This window comes from Ambystoma mexicanum, chromosome 14 (genome assembly GCF_040938575.1).
Source record: "Ambystoma mexicanum isolate Mex_15411 chromosome 14, UKY_AmexF1_1, whole genome shotgun sequence".
Lineage (NCBI taxonomy): Eukaryota > Metazoa > Chordata > Amphibia > Caudata > Ambystomatidae > Ambystoma > Ambystoma mexicanum.
In genome coordinates, this window is record NC_090940.1 from 188,464,770 (window position 1) to 188,480,218 (window position 15,449).

Below are 15,449 nucleotides of genomic sequence, written 5' to 3' on the forward strand. Positions count from 1 at the left end.
TTTGTGGTCCAAGGGCGTCACTACCAGTTCAAAGCCCTCCCCTTCGGACTACGGTCGGCACCCAGGGTATTCACCAAGTGCCTTGCACCGGTGGCGGCGCAGCTGCGCCGCGAGGGGATCCACGTCTACCCCTACCTGGACGACTGGCTCGTCCGAGCCAAGACGAGGGAGCTCGCCGTGGAGCACACGGCAAGGACCGTCCAACTTCTCACGGACCTGGGATTCTCCGTGAACTACGCCAAGTCCCACCTGGTACCCGCACAAAACGCACTGTTTCTGGGAGCGAAGCTCGACAGTGTCCCTTCTGGCCTCCCCGTCGGAGGAAAGGACCAGGTCCATCCTGGGCAAGGCACAGCGGATGTTGGCCTCCGACGCGGCCAAGGTGAGGTCCATCAAGTCCCTCCTTGGAATGATGTCTTCTTGCATCTACCTCATTCCCATGTGCAGGCTCCGGATGCGCCCGTTGCAGGAGTTCCTGGACGCGCGCTGGATCCAAACGACGGGCGGCTTCGAGGAGATGATCACACTCGACGAGAGTTTCCGCCGAGCGGTCCGGTGGTGGGGCACCCGCGCGCATCTGACGGCGGGCATGGACTTCCAGACCCCAGACCACCAGGAGACAGTGACCACGGATGCCTCCCTGGAAGGGTGGGGAGCGCACACCGAAAATCTGCACGCGAGAGGCCTTTGGCTCCCGACGGAGAAGTCCCTCCATATCAACGTCCTGGAGCTCCGTGCAGTGTTCTGGGCCCTCAGGTCCTTCCTTCCGTCCCTCAAGGGCAAGGTGGTGAGGATCTTCACCGACAACACCACCACCATGTTTTACATCAGGAAACAGGGCGGAACCAGGTCCCCAGCACTGTCCAAGGAGGCGCAGGACCTGTGGCATTGGGCCGTCGCCCAAAGGATGTTTCTGGTGCCGTTTTATCTGGCAGGGATAAAAAACACCATTGCCGACTCACTCAGCAGGGAGCTGCGCTCGTGCCACGAGTGGGAACTACGGCAGGATCTGGTGGATCGCCTCTTCCGACGGTGGGGCACACCCCAGATCGACCTGTTCGCGACGGCGACGAACTCCAAGTGCCGGAGGTTCGCCAGCAGGTTTCCCCAGGCGAGGAGCTTGGGCGATGCTTTCTCGTTCCCCTGGGTGGGCCTGTTCCTCTACTCGTTCCCTCCTTTGCCACTGCTAATCCGGCTCGTCAACCAGCTCAAGAGGTCACGGTGCAGGATGATCCTCGTCGCACCTGCGTGGCCGAGGCAGATATGGTTCCCGGACCTTCTGGACTTGTCAGCGTCCCCGCCAATCAAGCTGCCGGTGGACGAGGATCTACTCTCCAGGGAAGGAGGCGCCATCCTCCACCACGACCCGAAATCGCTGAACTTGCAGGCCTGGCTCCTGCAGCGCTAGAGTTTGGAGGATACGACATACCGGCCGACTGCAGAGAGGTTCTTGCAAAGGCCAGGGCGTCCTCGACTCTTAAATGCTACGGACACAAATGGAAGAGGTTCTCTGTCTGGTGCCACGCACAGAAGATTAACCCTCTACGGATTACGGCTCCTCAGGTACTGCCGTACCTGCTGACGCTGGCCAAAGCTGGTCTGGCACACGCGTCCATCAAGATTCATCTTGCTTCGATCTCCCGATACACCAGAACCACGGGGCGGCCGTCTTGTGGTCTCATCGTCTGGTGAAAGAGTTCATGAAGGGACTGTTCAGATCGTTCCCGCCGGTGAAGGCTCCGGCCCCGGCGTGGGAGCTCAACGTGGTGCTGACCAAGCTCATGGGACCTCCGTTCGAGCCTCTGCACTCAGCCCCGTTGAAGTTCCTGTCGTGGAAAACAGCATTTCTTGTGGCCATCACCTCCGCACGACGGGTGGGAGAGATCCAGGCCCTTTCCTGCCAGGCCCCGTACTTGACTTTTCACGACACGAGGGTAGTGCTCAGGACGCACCCCTCCTTCATGCCCAAGGTGCCGTCGGACTTCCATCTCAACGAACCCTTGGTGTTGCCTGTGTTCTTCCCGTCGCCTTCGTCGCCGGCTGAGAGGACTTTGCACTCGCTGGATGTGGCTAGAGCGCTGAAGTTCTACGTGGACCGCACGAAGTGTTTTCGGAAGACGTCACAACTCTTTGTGAACTTTGGACCTGTCAATCAGGGGAAGGCTCTCTCGAAGGCTTCCATTTCCAGATGGCTCTCCGGCTGTATCATGCACTGTCGTCGGTTGGCAAACCGACCGCTGCCTGGCCGTCCGAGAGCCCATTCCACCAGAGCGATCGCAGCTACCACGGCGTTCCTTTCTGGTGTGCCCCTGATGGACATATGTAGGGCTGCTACGTGGAGGTCGACGCACACCTTCATGAAATTCTACTGCGTCGATCGGGATTCCAGGGAGTAGTCCAGGGTCGGCCAAGCAGTGCTGCGCAACCTTTTCGCCTAAGGTGAGCCTGGTGAGGAGGTAAGATGCTTAATGTTGAGTTTGATGTGATGCTTAATGTTGAGCCTTTGCCATCTCCCGTGGTTGTGCATGTGTGTACTGCTATGTATTCTTTATTCATGAGCATGTGAATCCATGCCAGACCCCATGCTGGAGAAGGAACAAGTTACTTACCTGTAACTGTTGTTCTCCAGCATGGGTCTGGCATGGATTCACATGCGAACCCTCCCGCCTACCCCTCTGTGGCTCTTCACTTGGTCATACTGCCACTTCACGTGCTTCCAAATCTGAAGATGGCTGCCAGAGGCGGTGCTTAGGTAGAGGGCAGTCATTGGCTGTGGTCAGTATGACGCAGAGACCAGTGATTGGTTACTACTACGAAAGACAGATCAGAAACGAAACTGACACTGGTTTTTTCTTTACCGAGGATTCCCAGCCTGACGACGGGGAATATTCATGAGCATGTGAATCCATGCCAGACCCATGCTGGAGAACAACAGTTACAGGTAAGTAACTTGTTCCTTATTTCTTATATAAGCGCAACACTTCCATGGACCTCAGTGCGCTGACAAAACATACAACATAACATATAATGAATACAACAGCATGATCAGCAAATATTTAAAAAGACGCAAGAAATTGAAATCTTTAGTTCCTGCAAGTGGCATAAAATGTCAGTTCAAAATAATTCTCTGTTTGGTTTGAGAGGACATATTCTGCAGATTTATACATTGGTTAAAACACAAGGGTAGATTACTTTGACCGCATCCTATGACAATAGTCTGTGTTGCCTATAGAGCACCAGCTGCTAATCTGCACCCTCCGAAGGACTCTCAGGTCCTGAGTTGTAACACAGTTTTGGCCCACTCCTTGATGTAGCCAGGCCAAGATTTTATTTTTGAGTGCCTCCCTTGACTCTGGTTCCTTGGGCTTCTCGACGTTAGTGAGTATAATGTTCCTGGGGTCCATAGTAAACCTCCTTAGAGTTGTGTCCACTGTCCTTGCCATGTGGGATTTTCTTATACGAATATCCTTAGAAGGTGAGGGGCAGACGTGATATTAAGCAGGATGGCTGAACTATCAGACTTTGCAGATGTTCGAATAGTACCATGAGAAGCTTCTGCAACCGTTCTGAGGACAGGCCTGGCTTGTTCTGCCTGCTTGATCACCATATCCACAGTTCCCTCAAATGCATTCCTGTGTCAAAAGTATCTTCTGAGTTCGTTTGACAGTACTGGTGAACCCAGTTCTGGATATGATCGGTTTGACAGGAGTTATCCACACTCAAGGAATGTACCACAGGAGCTCTTGTGTCCAAAGAATCAACCCACAAGCCGAATTCTGTCACATTTGTACATGCATCAAGATCCCGTATGATACGCTGCCTTCTCCCTGATTAGATCATCATCCACCCCCTTCATGACCAATGAGGACTGTTGTAAGGCTTCGGAAATCAGGTCTTCCATCTTTTTCGAGGGCGTCTGCATTGCTAGGACCAGGGAGGGCACCAAAACTTTAGAACGGTCAACTCCATTTCCCGCTGGTGTTTCACCGGTAATGCGTACATACATATAATCATCCTGATTGGGTGTTGCCTTGTTCACCTGCTCCAAACATATGGTAACAGTACCCATAGCTGGACCTAGATCTACCATATCAGCTTCATTGGTAGAGTTAAGCAACTTGTCCTGAAGTCGCCGTCTCCTCCGGGCACTTAGTGCCAAGACTTTGGACAGTTGACTTCTACTTTTCAAGAGGGGGATGTGTGCACCTTGTAAAGGTTCCTTTCTTGCCCCTAAGATGGAGGGTTTGGGCTGTGATGACATGTCAGAGATAAGTTTGGGCAACAAGTTGAGAGTATTTGCCGTAGTAACAGGCATTATTGGTGACTACAGATCTATTCAGGTCAGATATATACCAATCAATACTAAGCCCCCCACCAGTGTCCACTACTATGCAGCACATAGTGATCAGGTCTAGAATAGAGTCTACCTGGGGAAAAGAGGTACACAACAGCTCCCCTGCCCACCTAAAGGACAGGGTGTCAGTGAATCGCTTCAATGCTCCCCTGTTTACTAATTTACTTCCCTCCCAGAAAGCCTCTATAGCCTCTGGGAAAGGAGCTCGAACCACTGCAATCCTTGCCGCCCGCTGTCTGCAAACCAGGACGGCCCGGCAACACTGTGCAGAAGGACCACAGGTCAAGCAAGGATCAGACCCTTCAGCGAGAGAAGCACAGAAGCACGCTTACCAACAGACCAGGTGACCAGACAGCCACCGGCAATCACCGGGGCAGCCAAACCAAGCTTGGAGCGGCGCTTAACACCTCAGAGACTTTCCCCAATGGAGGTCAATAGGAGGACGCCGTGCCCGAGAACCAGGGATCCTTCGTGACTCGTATCAGTCATACTGGAGGAAAGGACCCTGCAACATCTGGCATCCGGTGTCAAGCCGCACAGCCTACACACGGCCGCCTCTGACACGGAAGCAAGGCCGTCCCTAGAGGTCTGTGAAAGTGTGACCCTATTGAAAGTGTCTCCCCACTGCGTGACAAGGACTCTCATTCCTATAAGGAAGTCTCTATAAAGGAACACCCTGTCAGCGTGTATGGGAGTGGAATAGACTGATGACATTTCTTTGTGGCATTCAAAATATAATGACATTGCTTCTATATTTTCGGCTGAAGGTAATGCTGGAAGCACCTTGAGCCCAGCAGCTGGTGAAGAACAACACGCCCCTTTGAAATACGGTGGCATGAATAAATAGACTAGTAAGCTTGAAAGGAGGAAAAGGAATCCTACGCAGAGGCGAGCCGATGATGAGCGAAGCCAGCAGTGACGTGGAAGAGCAGAGCAGCTCGAGAGGGACGCCAAATGACTGGCGTACAGCGCAGCAATACTGCTGTGAAATAGACTGGGACGGAAGAACCGTCTCACCTGGCTGCCTGACCACATTGAAGCAGTGGTGGGCCTGGGGTCAGGAAACTAATGCTGAGACCAGAGTAGAGGAACAAATTCTCAGTTCGGAGTACGAGGGCGACGAAGCTGCCATGATGGGCATAATCCTAGAAGCGAGTTCTTCTGTAGTGGAGACAGCGAAGAGAGGAACGAGCAGTAACGTCCATGCTGTGACACCATCTCACTAGAGAATACCCGATAACCAAAAGGTACCAGGGTTGCCCAGGGAGGAGGAAGGAGGCGTGCTGGACACAACACGAAGAAGCAGCCTAATGAGGAGGGTTACAGAGAAACCAGAGTTATGAATACTTGCATGGGCCAACAATCGCGCCACAATAACTAATGCATCCAAAAACCAGGAGGTTTCTCGAGAGCCCTGGGGATATGAGGAATCTTATACAGCTGATGGAGAAGATAACCTGGAGGGTTCAGTGAGTCTGATCAAGATTGACGTAGGGGAGGAAAGAAAAGTGCCAAATTGGTGGACAAGGAGGAATGGACTCCTCTCGTCCTTTAAAGGACAAGAGACATTTGGTTTATACAGAGACTTGCAACTTTTTATGAGGAGCCTAAAGAAATACCTAAGGAGTTTGCTTTGGGGGAATGGCCAGGAATATTTTTTGGGTGAATTGTGAACACTCCCATGGGAGTGATCCCAACAACATTGGTTGTATAAAGGTGAACTGAGAGGCCATGGTCTGGTCTACATTTCTGTTTTGTTAAAGTGGTAGGGCCAGATATTGGATAGGTGTTGGACCGAGGACTGTCTTTTCTTATTTTGAGAGACGAGAGCAGCTTTAGGTCTAGTTCATAGGTAGGGAAATCCCTCTTAGCAGTAGATACAGATGGGCATTTTTCTTTTGAGTTAAATACAACAACATGAATATGACATACCCGAGTCGGCCTCCTCCTGGTTCGCCACAAAGTCTCAGCATCAGATGCCCAGTCCAGTGAATGAGGACGACGGGGGGGGCGTGGGGGGGGGAAGGTGAGGACAGCCCAGCAATGATGTCCAGCAGCCAAAAACAAAAACTGGAATGAAGGGTAGGTACACATGACACAGCCAGTATGGCCAAACGTGGTCCTGGAATTGCAGCAGCTTTGTGACAAAATCCTCCAGCGGATAAATAAACCTGTAGAAATCCTGTCCTAATTGAGGAAGAGTCGGTGTAATTTTCCATATTAAATGCTCAGTGGGAGTAACTTTGCCTTAAAAAAAAAAAATGTGTTGAATATCTACCGGATTCCTCAACTTTTTAAAAACCAATCAGAATTGATTTTGTTCTTGATCAATGGAACTTTCTGTGCATTGCCCTCATTTTACAGCAACATTTATCAAGCAAAGGAACCCCGTCAATGTAGGGATCAAACATTGTGTTCAGAGCTAGGAGCTATTTAGCTCCTGCTTCTAGCCTAGAAGAGCCTGGTTACCTTGACACAAACAGCTACCAGGAGCTACTTTTAGCTATCCAAGCCAATTGGTGACAAAGTTATTATCAAAAAGGTATGTTTGTATTTGGGAATATGTATAAAGAAGCTTTAGGGCCCATCTATAAAACATTTAAATAGTAGATCATACATAATGGACAAAACGTTGACATTGGTCTCCCATGCTAAGTGGCATTTTCAGTGCGCTATGTGGTAGCTCCTGCTTACCGGGTGTTGCCCATTACCCAGGAGCTGGTTTTAGTGCCTCATCAAATCTCAATTTCGGGCCCTGCTTGAATACTCAAGTGTAGAGAGATTTCCAAAGTTAGCACCCGTGTTTCCAACCTAAGATTAGAATGCCCTTGCTATCAACATAAACCTTGCTTAAGTTTCTTGTCCCTCAAGACATTTCTAGCATGAACGATCCAATGGTATCTGATATGGCTTGAGTACTGGTTGCGTTTGACTGAGGATCCCTACATATGTTACTTGAACATATCCTACATGTACTTGGAGATTACAGTATACAAGGACCTTGATTCTGGGTAATTCTACATCAAAGAAAGTGGTGGGGCACCTTCCAAGGATACAGTCATCTTCTACCAAGAAGATCCCTTTGTGAGTAAGCTCTTAATTTCCCTCCCATTCGTTGCTTTTTCCCCCCCTGCATTACCCATTGAGACATTTGAGTTGCACTCCTCCGGTAGTCATGCGTTCATTCAGTGAACACTCTTCCTCAAAAATGCAGCACATCCTTATAAGTAAATATGCATCGCTGACAAAATGGAGACCTGGGTCTCCCTTTATGTCGGCTCTTTTCTTGCTTCATTGTGCTTGCATACCTTTTCCTTGTTGACAACTGACACTAATGACAACACACCGCTCGTGGAGCCTCGCACGCAAGACCCATGATTGGCACCCTCTGAAGTTCCGAGTTTTCTCATTTATGAACCGAGGTTGTGCTTTCTGGGCCACGTTGGGGTGTATGGGGCATTATGAGATACCTGGCATATTAGGCTAGGGATGGGGCAAAGTTCCTGGAGAAATCCTGCTATTCCACGTCCAGTGCTGCCATCACGGAGCCGGCGGATGTTCCCAGACCCCATGCCCTAGCCTCTCCCGTGTGACCTTGTCATGCTACCCAAAGGCCATAGTATCTAGTGTGGATACATCAAAGGAGGGTATCGACCGGAACGGTATTTGTTCTAGTGTACAGAATGCCTGCCCAAATTCACAAAGATTGAGGCAATGATGCAAGATTTGGGGATGTGAGGTTTCTTTTCCACACTGAAGTGATCTATGGGTTACATATGGAAGATGCACATTTTTACTGTGATCGTGGATTCACCCTGTTGGCGATAGGGTCAATGGTCTTAATGTTTGTTCTCAGAATGCCATAAATATTGCAATTTAAAAGATGGGATCATTTATTTTATTATGTAATGCAATGTTACTTGAACAGAGATGTTTTTTTAATAAAACATTTCTTGTATAGGAACTGGAATATCAGAAGGCACAATCCGCCCAGCCAGGAGATAAGTTTGTCTCAGTGGTCAGCCAGTTCATCACAGTGGCTAGCTTCGGCTTCTCTGATGTGGAAGACCTTTTAACAGAATCGAAAGAACTGGTGAGCAATCTAAGATATTGCTGAAGTTTGATTGTGCATTTTCCTCATTTAATGTTTTCGCTGCAAAATCTACTGTTCGTATTGTGCAAAGCTTCAACATATAGCACCTGTTCTGATGGTCCTGATCAATGAACATGTGACTGCACAAATATTAACAAATTTAGAGCATGAAGTCTTTTTTTGGGATAAATTAAATAAAAAGTACTTCTCTGTATTTCTGATTTTTGCTTCTTGAGCAAACAGATTCTTGAACATGCTTAGTACCAAGATGAACATATAGGCATGCCATGCCAGAACAATGTGTTTCCATTTTGCTTCCTGAAAAGAACCACTTTTAAACCTGATGGTTGGTCAAAACATAAATATGTGGACCTATCCCAGGGTCATGCATACAAATGTGTTCTTATTTTAGATATACAGACTTTTGTCCTGTTTCACATATTTGCTAGAAACCTTTCTTAGGATTGGCTTTGCCACAGTGTTATTTACACTCCATGCAAGGCCATCTACCCCATACCCCCTTTGTTGTTGTGCTGTGATTTTTAGATGGCCCTTATATGGAACCACTCTGGTGCCCTTGGTTAATAAAGGAGTGGTGCTAATGCAACCTTGTCAGCTACAAGCAATCACAAGACGTGCACGGAGATACTCTTGCTACCTTATCCCCCGGTATGTGTAGCCCTGGCATATAGTGATGGAGAGACAACAATGGCAAGTTGCCATTGGTGGCAAACTGGTGAAAGTGAAAATGACAGTTGTAATATTTTTAAGTTTTAGGAATGGATTTTCTTTCGAATTGACAGAATGGCCTTTTTTGCCATGAAAACGCTTAGCGATTGTTTGGAGAAATTCACTCCGTTTCCTGGAAGACAGTGGCAACCTCCTTTTCGCATTTCTTTTTGAATGCTCTGTCTGGTATTGTTTCCCAGAATGCCCCGGCTGGGATCTTTCTCAGACAGTGTCTTTTGGACACATTGGTATATTAACTGAATTTCCATTAATGTAACAGCACGGCTTTCTGTTGCAATGTATTTTGCATTGGATCTTTTGGTTCTCTTTTCAGTTAACTGCTTTCATTTATTGTACTTGGTTTAAAACAAACCTTTACAATAATCCTTATTTAAAATAAGCCTAAACACATTAAATACACTTCGTTAATGAATATCAACATATCTACAATTATTATATAACAATAAGGCACCTTCAATATTAAATCTCAGAATAAAACATTCTTTATGCATTAAATTATTTATCCTGGGAGGAAGGATAGCTCAGGGGCAGTGTTTTTGTCTTGGAAGCAAGACAGCCCAGCGCAACTTAGATTCAAATCCCTCACCCGTGCTTAGAAAGGTATGTTATAAAAGAACAATTATAATATTTATTAAATCTAATTCCTTTAAAGCAGCATATCCGCCTCCCCAAATAGTCTTTCGTGAATTCTCAGTATCCACCTGTGCTGGCATGGTACTTTGAATACCTTTACCAACAATCAGATTTAGGCCCAACTTGTGGGCTTAAAACTACAATTCTTCTTTCCACTTGGTCTTGTCCTGTACTTTAGGTTCCTCCTCTGTTTTTTCCACAGAATTCCAACATCTGTGGCTTCCTGACAGTTATTCTCTTCATATTTTGGTCATATCAATTCCAGGTCTCGCAGAGCCTCTGTTGGATTTCCTAGTGGCATGATTAGCGTCCATTACTAATCTGGCAGCGATGGCTCCTGGATTCACTGGTGAAGTATTGCTTTGACCCTCAAACAACCTGGTATCTCTACAGGCTTCCACTAAGGTCCACCTCAACAAGGAAAGAGCCACACCTGCTCACAGCAGTATCGGGCCATCTCACCGCCCAGCATTAGCAGATATCACCTCAGTGTTCCCGCTTCACTTCTGTGTCCCTTCATCTGGTCATACTTCTCATGAACCCCTTCCACCGATGTTTAGTTGAGTCTGACCTTTTCCCCCCTGCATCCTCGTCGTCGTTGCTATTCCCGCTGTCTTCATTAGTCTATTTACCAGTGTTTGCTGCTCATTCCCCCCCACCCCCCGAGCATTCTCTGTTGCTTACCTCTAGTCGAATCACAGTGAATGCATTATCAATAGAGAAATCCCCTCTCAGATGCCACAAAAGAACTATTTACAACCATAAACTCAGGTTATCTTTCCCTCTCTTGGGAAACACTCCAGAAATGTCATAACGTCCATAACCAGCCCCACTCGTTCTCCCAATAAGACCAGTTCCCACCATGCTTCCACTGATAGTGACCTAGTCTTTTGTAGCTGATCCCCAAGATACAAATTTCTCAGTTCAGTTAGAGCTTGACAGGAGGTAGAAAATGAACCAACGATTCCACCTGGGGCATGGCCTTGCAATATCTACAACTGGCTTCCTTCCTTGTTGATGTCTCTTTAATTGGACCTCTTTGGTTGGCATGATGTTTAAATGACATCGCAGCAAAAGGTTTCTATAATGGGCCGAGGGAAACTTCTGTAAGTATCTTGGTACATCATTCAACCCCTTCCTCTCTTTCCAACATTCTTAACTCACACCGTCCCTATCTCTCGACTCAATCGTATCAAGCCAATAAGCTTTTACCAGTTTATCTTTCGCCTTCAAACATTTTCGTTTTCCCGTCAACATCTCCAAATGAATATTGTGGTATTGCAAAATGTTTTAGTTTTCAATTTCCAGTTGTTTAGCACTTTTTCATCCTGCTGGAGCGTAGCTCGTAAGATAGAAAAGGGTTGCCCCCCCCCCAACCCCCAGTCAGGTTTTAGGCATTTCCGATACAGTGAAATCGATTTCCATAAAACTATGTACTCCGTGGACTGAAATCGGAGTTCATGCCGGATGGCCACCCATGGCATCGAATTTGGAAGTCTCAAAACTCTGTGGCAAAAATAGCCCTCCGTCAAAGCCCATACTTTCCATGTAAGGTTAAGTGAAGTTTCTGCACCGTATGTTAGTACTTGCACCACCTTCTGTTTATAGAAGGTGGTTATTGGATTTAATGAGTACCTGTCATATTTCCTGTGAATAACCACCCCTTGTGTTGTGAGTTTTTTCAATGTATCCCTTAAATAGGTCTACTGGCCGCTTTCATTCAAGTTCTTGTTTATCATGCTTCCTAAGTACACAATAGTCAACACATTCTAGTGGTTCAGACTCCACCTTCCACCGAAAGGGTTGCTTCCTTGTCCTACCTGCGGCCTTCATTGTCAACACCTCCACATTTTTTTTGACATTTATTTTCATGCCATTTAATTTTAGGTAATCATTGAAAGCATCAATTCTTCGCCGAAGACGTATGGCAGTCAGATCTAAAAAGACAATGCTGTTCGCATATAGGAGCCAGGGTATCTCAATATTATTACGTTTTTTTAGCTCTAATATCAGCCTAATATATAAAGGATGAATAGAAGTGGCGCCAGCGTGCATCCCTGCTTCAGCCCACAAAAAGTATAAAACTTCGACAGGGACCCCTTTGCAGTTCACCTCACTTGAATCGATGTCTCGGTATAGAGCGCTTATATTGCCTCCAGCACATCGGACGGACAATTCAAGCATCTTAGTTTTGCCCATAGATGTTGTCGGTCTACCCATCGAAGACTTGTTACAGATCTATGAATGCCATGTGGATAGGGGCTTTTGCTTTGACCGCCTTCAGTTTTGACAGATTAAGGATGAAAAGATTAAGGGGGGGCACCACCCTCTTCATAAACTCCGACTGACTTGGATCTAGTTTACCCTCACTGATCGCCCCAGGTGCTCAGGTCACGCAGGACCACTGAAGCGAAAAGTTTCCCCAACGAATCAAGGAAGACAATAGGGCAATAGTTCTTTGGCTCGCCTCTATCACCCTTCTTGAAGATCGGGACAACCAAAGCCTCTCCCCACAAACAGGGTACCCGCTTGTACTCTTACATCCTATCCCCTTTCCTCCATACTGCACGTGCGTCGCTTCCTAGGGACGGGAGACGGAACCTTTTTCATCTGAAAAAACCACCTCCCCCTTTAAATTTAGAGGCACACAGGGGTGCGGCCCTGGGAGCATGCGCTTCCCTCACTCCGCCCTCCAGCGCCACACCTTCGTCCCCTTTTTCCGCGCTGACTGGAACGGGTCGAATTCTCCAGTGCTCATGGGTTTGTCTTCGGCAATGAAATTCCACGTGCGGATACTTTTTCTCTTCTGTCTTTTTGTCTTTTTATCATTCAGGTACTCGGTCTTCAGGCGTTGCGCTCCTCCCCGGCGCATGTCGACTTCTACAGGGTTCAGCAGGTGTCCATCCTCTTCCCAACTTCCAACCTCCACTCCCTCTGCCTACGTTGCCGAGACCACGGTTGGCAAGCTTGTACAGCGTGCAATGCCCTATAATCAAGGTCGCTGAAGAACAGACTGGCCAAGTGGACGGAGCTCTTCCAGAAGTCACCTCCCTAGGACCTCAAGGACTTCGTGAAACATCGATCCAGGCCCAAGGTAGGGCCTCTGTTTTCCATCGCACCCCACAAGGGAGACTCCTACTCAAGGACAAGCACTCGCACGCGCGGGTGGGACCGCTCAGATCCTCGTACCAGCATGTGCACCGAGGCTGCTACTGCTACCGTCCTACAGGCCAAGGGATCCCCAGATCCTCCCAGTGATAGTGTTGTGGGACCGGAAGGTTCTTGTACCGGGTCTTCACCTGAGGGGCTCCGCCCTTGTACCGGCATTATGTCCAAGGGGCCATGCCCTAGTACCGGCAATACATCTGAGGGGGGTGCCTGAACGCATCTCTACCGGCCCCCGGGCCGAGGGTGTCAAACCTACCAGGTCTAGGCCCGAGGAGCAGGGTAGGCCTCGCAATCCACACTTGAGTCTTGGAGGAGGCTTGCCCCAGCGAGCCGAGCAACACGACGCAGGCACGTGGCAGGCAGCTGGACAAAATGGTCACCGGCCAGACATCGGCATTCGTCAGACGCCATTCCAGGAGTTCAGCGAGGAACGAGTGTCAAGGTGGGGACTGTCCTCAACCAGGTACGTGGCCTACAGCCTATCCTTCATTTGCGCTGGGTAGGTTCCCACTGCGTCTGTACAGGCAGGGTATGCAGCGGCTCCAGCAGCCTCCCGCTACCCTGTCTGTATCCCCTACCACTCCTCTGGCCTATGAAGACAGGTTCTTTGAGAGGTTCCTCGGGCTCATGAAGTCCCCTCGGATGGGGGTTATCCTCAGGGATGCCATCAGGGAGGTGCTCCCTCCAATGCTTCCGTAACCTCAGGCTCCTCCGCCGGCATCGCTGGCCCCGGCGCAGCCTCTGCCCCCACAGCTGATTACTCAGGTGGTTTCGTACCAGCCTCCTCCACAGCCTCCGGATCCGGTACCCCAGTTTCTGGCTCCCGCTACTCCCCCACCTATGCAGGATCCTCCTGACCCACAGGATACGGATGAGGATGACCCTGACATGTCCTCATCAGCCAAATGTCTTGCGGGGCTGGCGGAGTATCTGCGTCTTCCTCAACCCAAGGTCGAGCAACTGGCAGAGGGTGTGCTTGCTGAAGTCCTCACGCGACGCCCCTCTGCCAAAACGAGAATTCCACTGCAGACCGATTTTAGTCTCCCTGGCCAAAAAAGGTTGACCCAAGCCCCAATCTGTCCAGCCGGTCAATCGACGCCTGGACGCCAAGTACAGGCAGATGGAGGGGGATACACTCTTGCTATCGGCTCATCCTGAGCCACACCCCTCGGTGACTGCTGAAGCATCACTATACTCCAAGCCTCAGTCGTCCTCAGCGACACTGCTAGGCAAGGAGATCTCGGAGGCTTACGGGAAGAAGCTGTATTCCACTGCGTCCTTGCATCTTCGTCAGCCTCTGAGGGAAAGATGGCATGACACGCCCCTCCAGGCCCACATGTCTCCAGTGGGGGGCAGGCTTGCTCTCCATGCACATTTCTGGTGCCAGAATTTCGCGGACCCCTGGATCCTCTCCGTAGTATCCACAGGGTACCGCCTACCCATCCCAGCCTCTCCACCCTCCTCCCCTCCACTCCCTCAAGGTGGAACAGCAACTCTTCTGGTGGAGATCCGGTCGCTCGTAGAGAGCCAGGCGGTGGAGGAAGTCCCAGCCTCCCAGCGAGGCTTCGGCTTTTAATCCAGGATTTTCACCATTCAGAAAAAGAACTAGGCGGGCCTGAGAGTTGTGCTGGACCTTTTCACCCTCGACCTCTCCTTACCTCTACAAAAATTCAAGATGGTTACGCCAGCTTATATAGCGGAGACATTGTGCAAGGGAGACTGGATGTGCTCCCTGGATCTGAAGCACGCATACCTACACATCCCGATTTGGCAGCCCCATCATTCTTTCCTATGGTTCAGGATTGTGGGCTGCCATTTCCAATACAAGGTCCTTCCTTTTGGCCTCAACTCAGCCCCCAGGGTCTCTACCAGACTCATGAATACCGTGGCTGCCCTCCTCAGAGCGCAGGACCTCCACATCTACCCATACCTTGACGACTGTCTCCTTAGGGCTACATCTCCGGAAGCAGTTCACCACTCTTCCCATGCCTTTATGAACACACTGCACAATCTGTTTTTTTTTTTTTTTCGCTCAATCTCAAGAAGTCACAGCTGCAGCCCACGCAGACTCTAACATTCTTGGGCCTCATCTGGGACACATGCTCAGAGAAGGTGTTTCCGTCAGAGGACAAGATCTCGGCCATCAAGAGGACCAATGCCCACTTCCTCAGCAGAGAAGTGAACTTGGCCTGGTGGTACCAGCATCTCCTGGGTCTCTTGGCGGCGGTCCTATTAGCCGTCCTACACACAAGACTGAGGATGAGGAGGATTCAGCTGCACTTCGCGGACTTGCGGAACCAGGAGAGGGGCTCTCAATCCGAGACGATCAACATTCATCCATCGCTCCACCCGGGCATCACATGGTGGTCCAGGGACTGCAACCTACGCCTTCCGGCCTCCCCCGCTCCCCCACCCCCCTCCACCCCTCCGCAGGTCACCATCACCAGGGAA

The 15,449-nt window shown here is 49.4% G+C and overlaps 1 protein-coding gene across 4 annotated transcripts in view; it reads left to right on the forward strand.

The window, feature by feature from the left end:
- The window catches only part of DAAM1 (dishevelled associated activator of morphogenesis 1), an 896,952-nt gene that overhangs the window by 870,405 nt on the left and 11,098 nt on the right, over window positions 1-15,449 (forward strand). For all 4 annotated transcript variants that reach the window (XM_069638889.1, XM_069638892.1, XM_069638891.1 and 1 more), the window contains one exon: window positions 8,316-8,447. In XM_069638889.1, coding sequence (XP_069494990.1) covers window positions 8,316-8,447 — 132 coding nt within the window. The remainder of the gene's footprint in view (window positions 1-8,315; window positions 8,448-15,449) is intronic.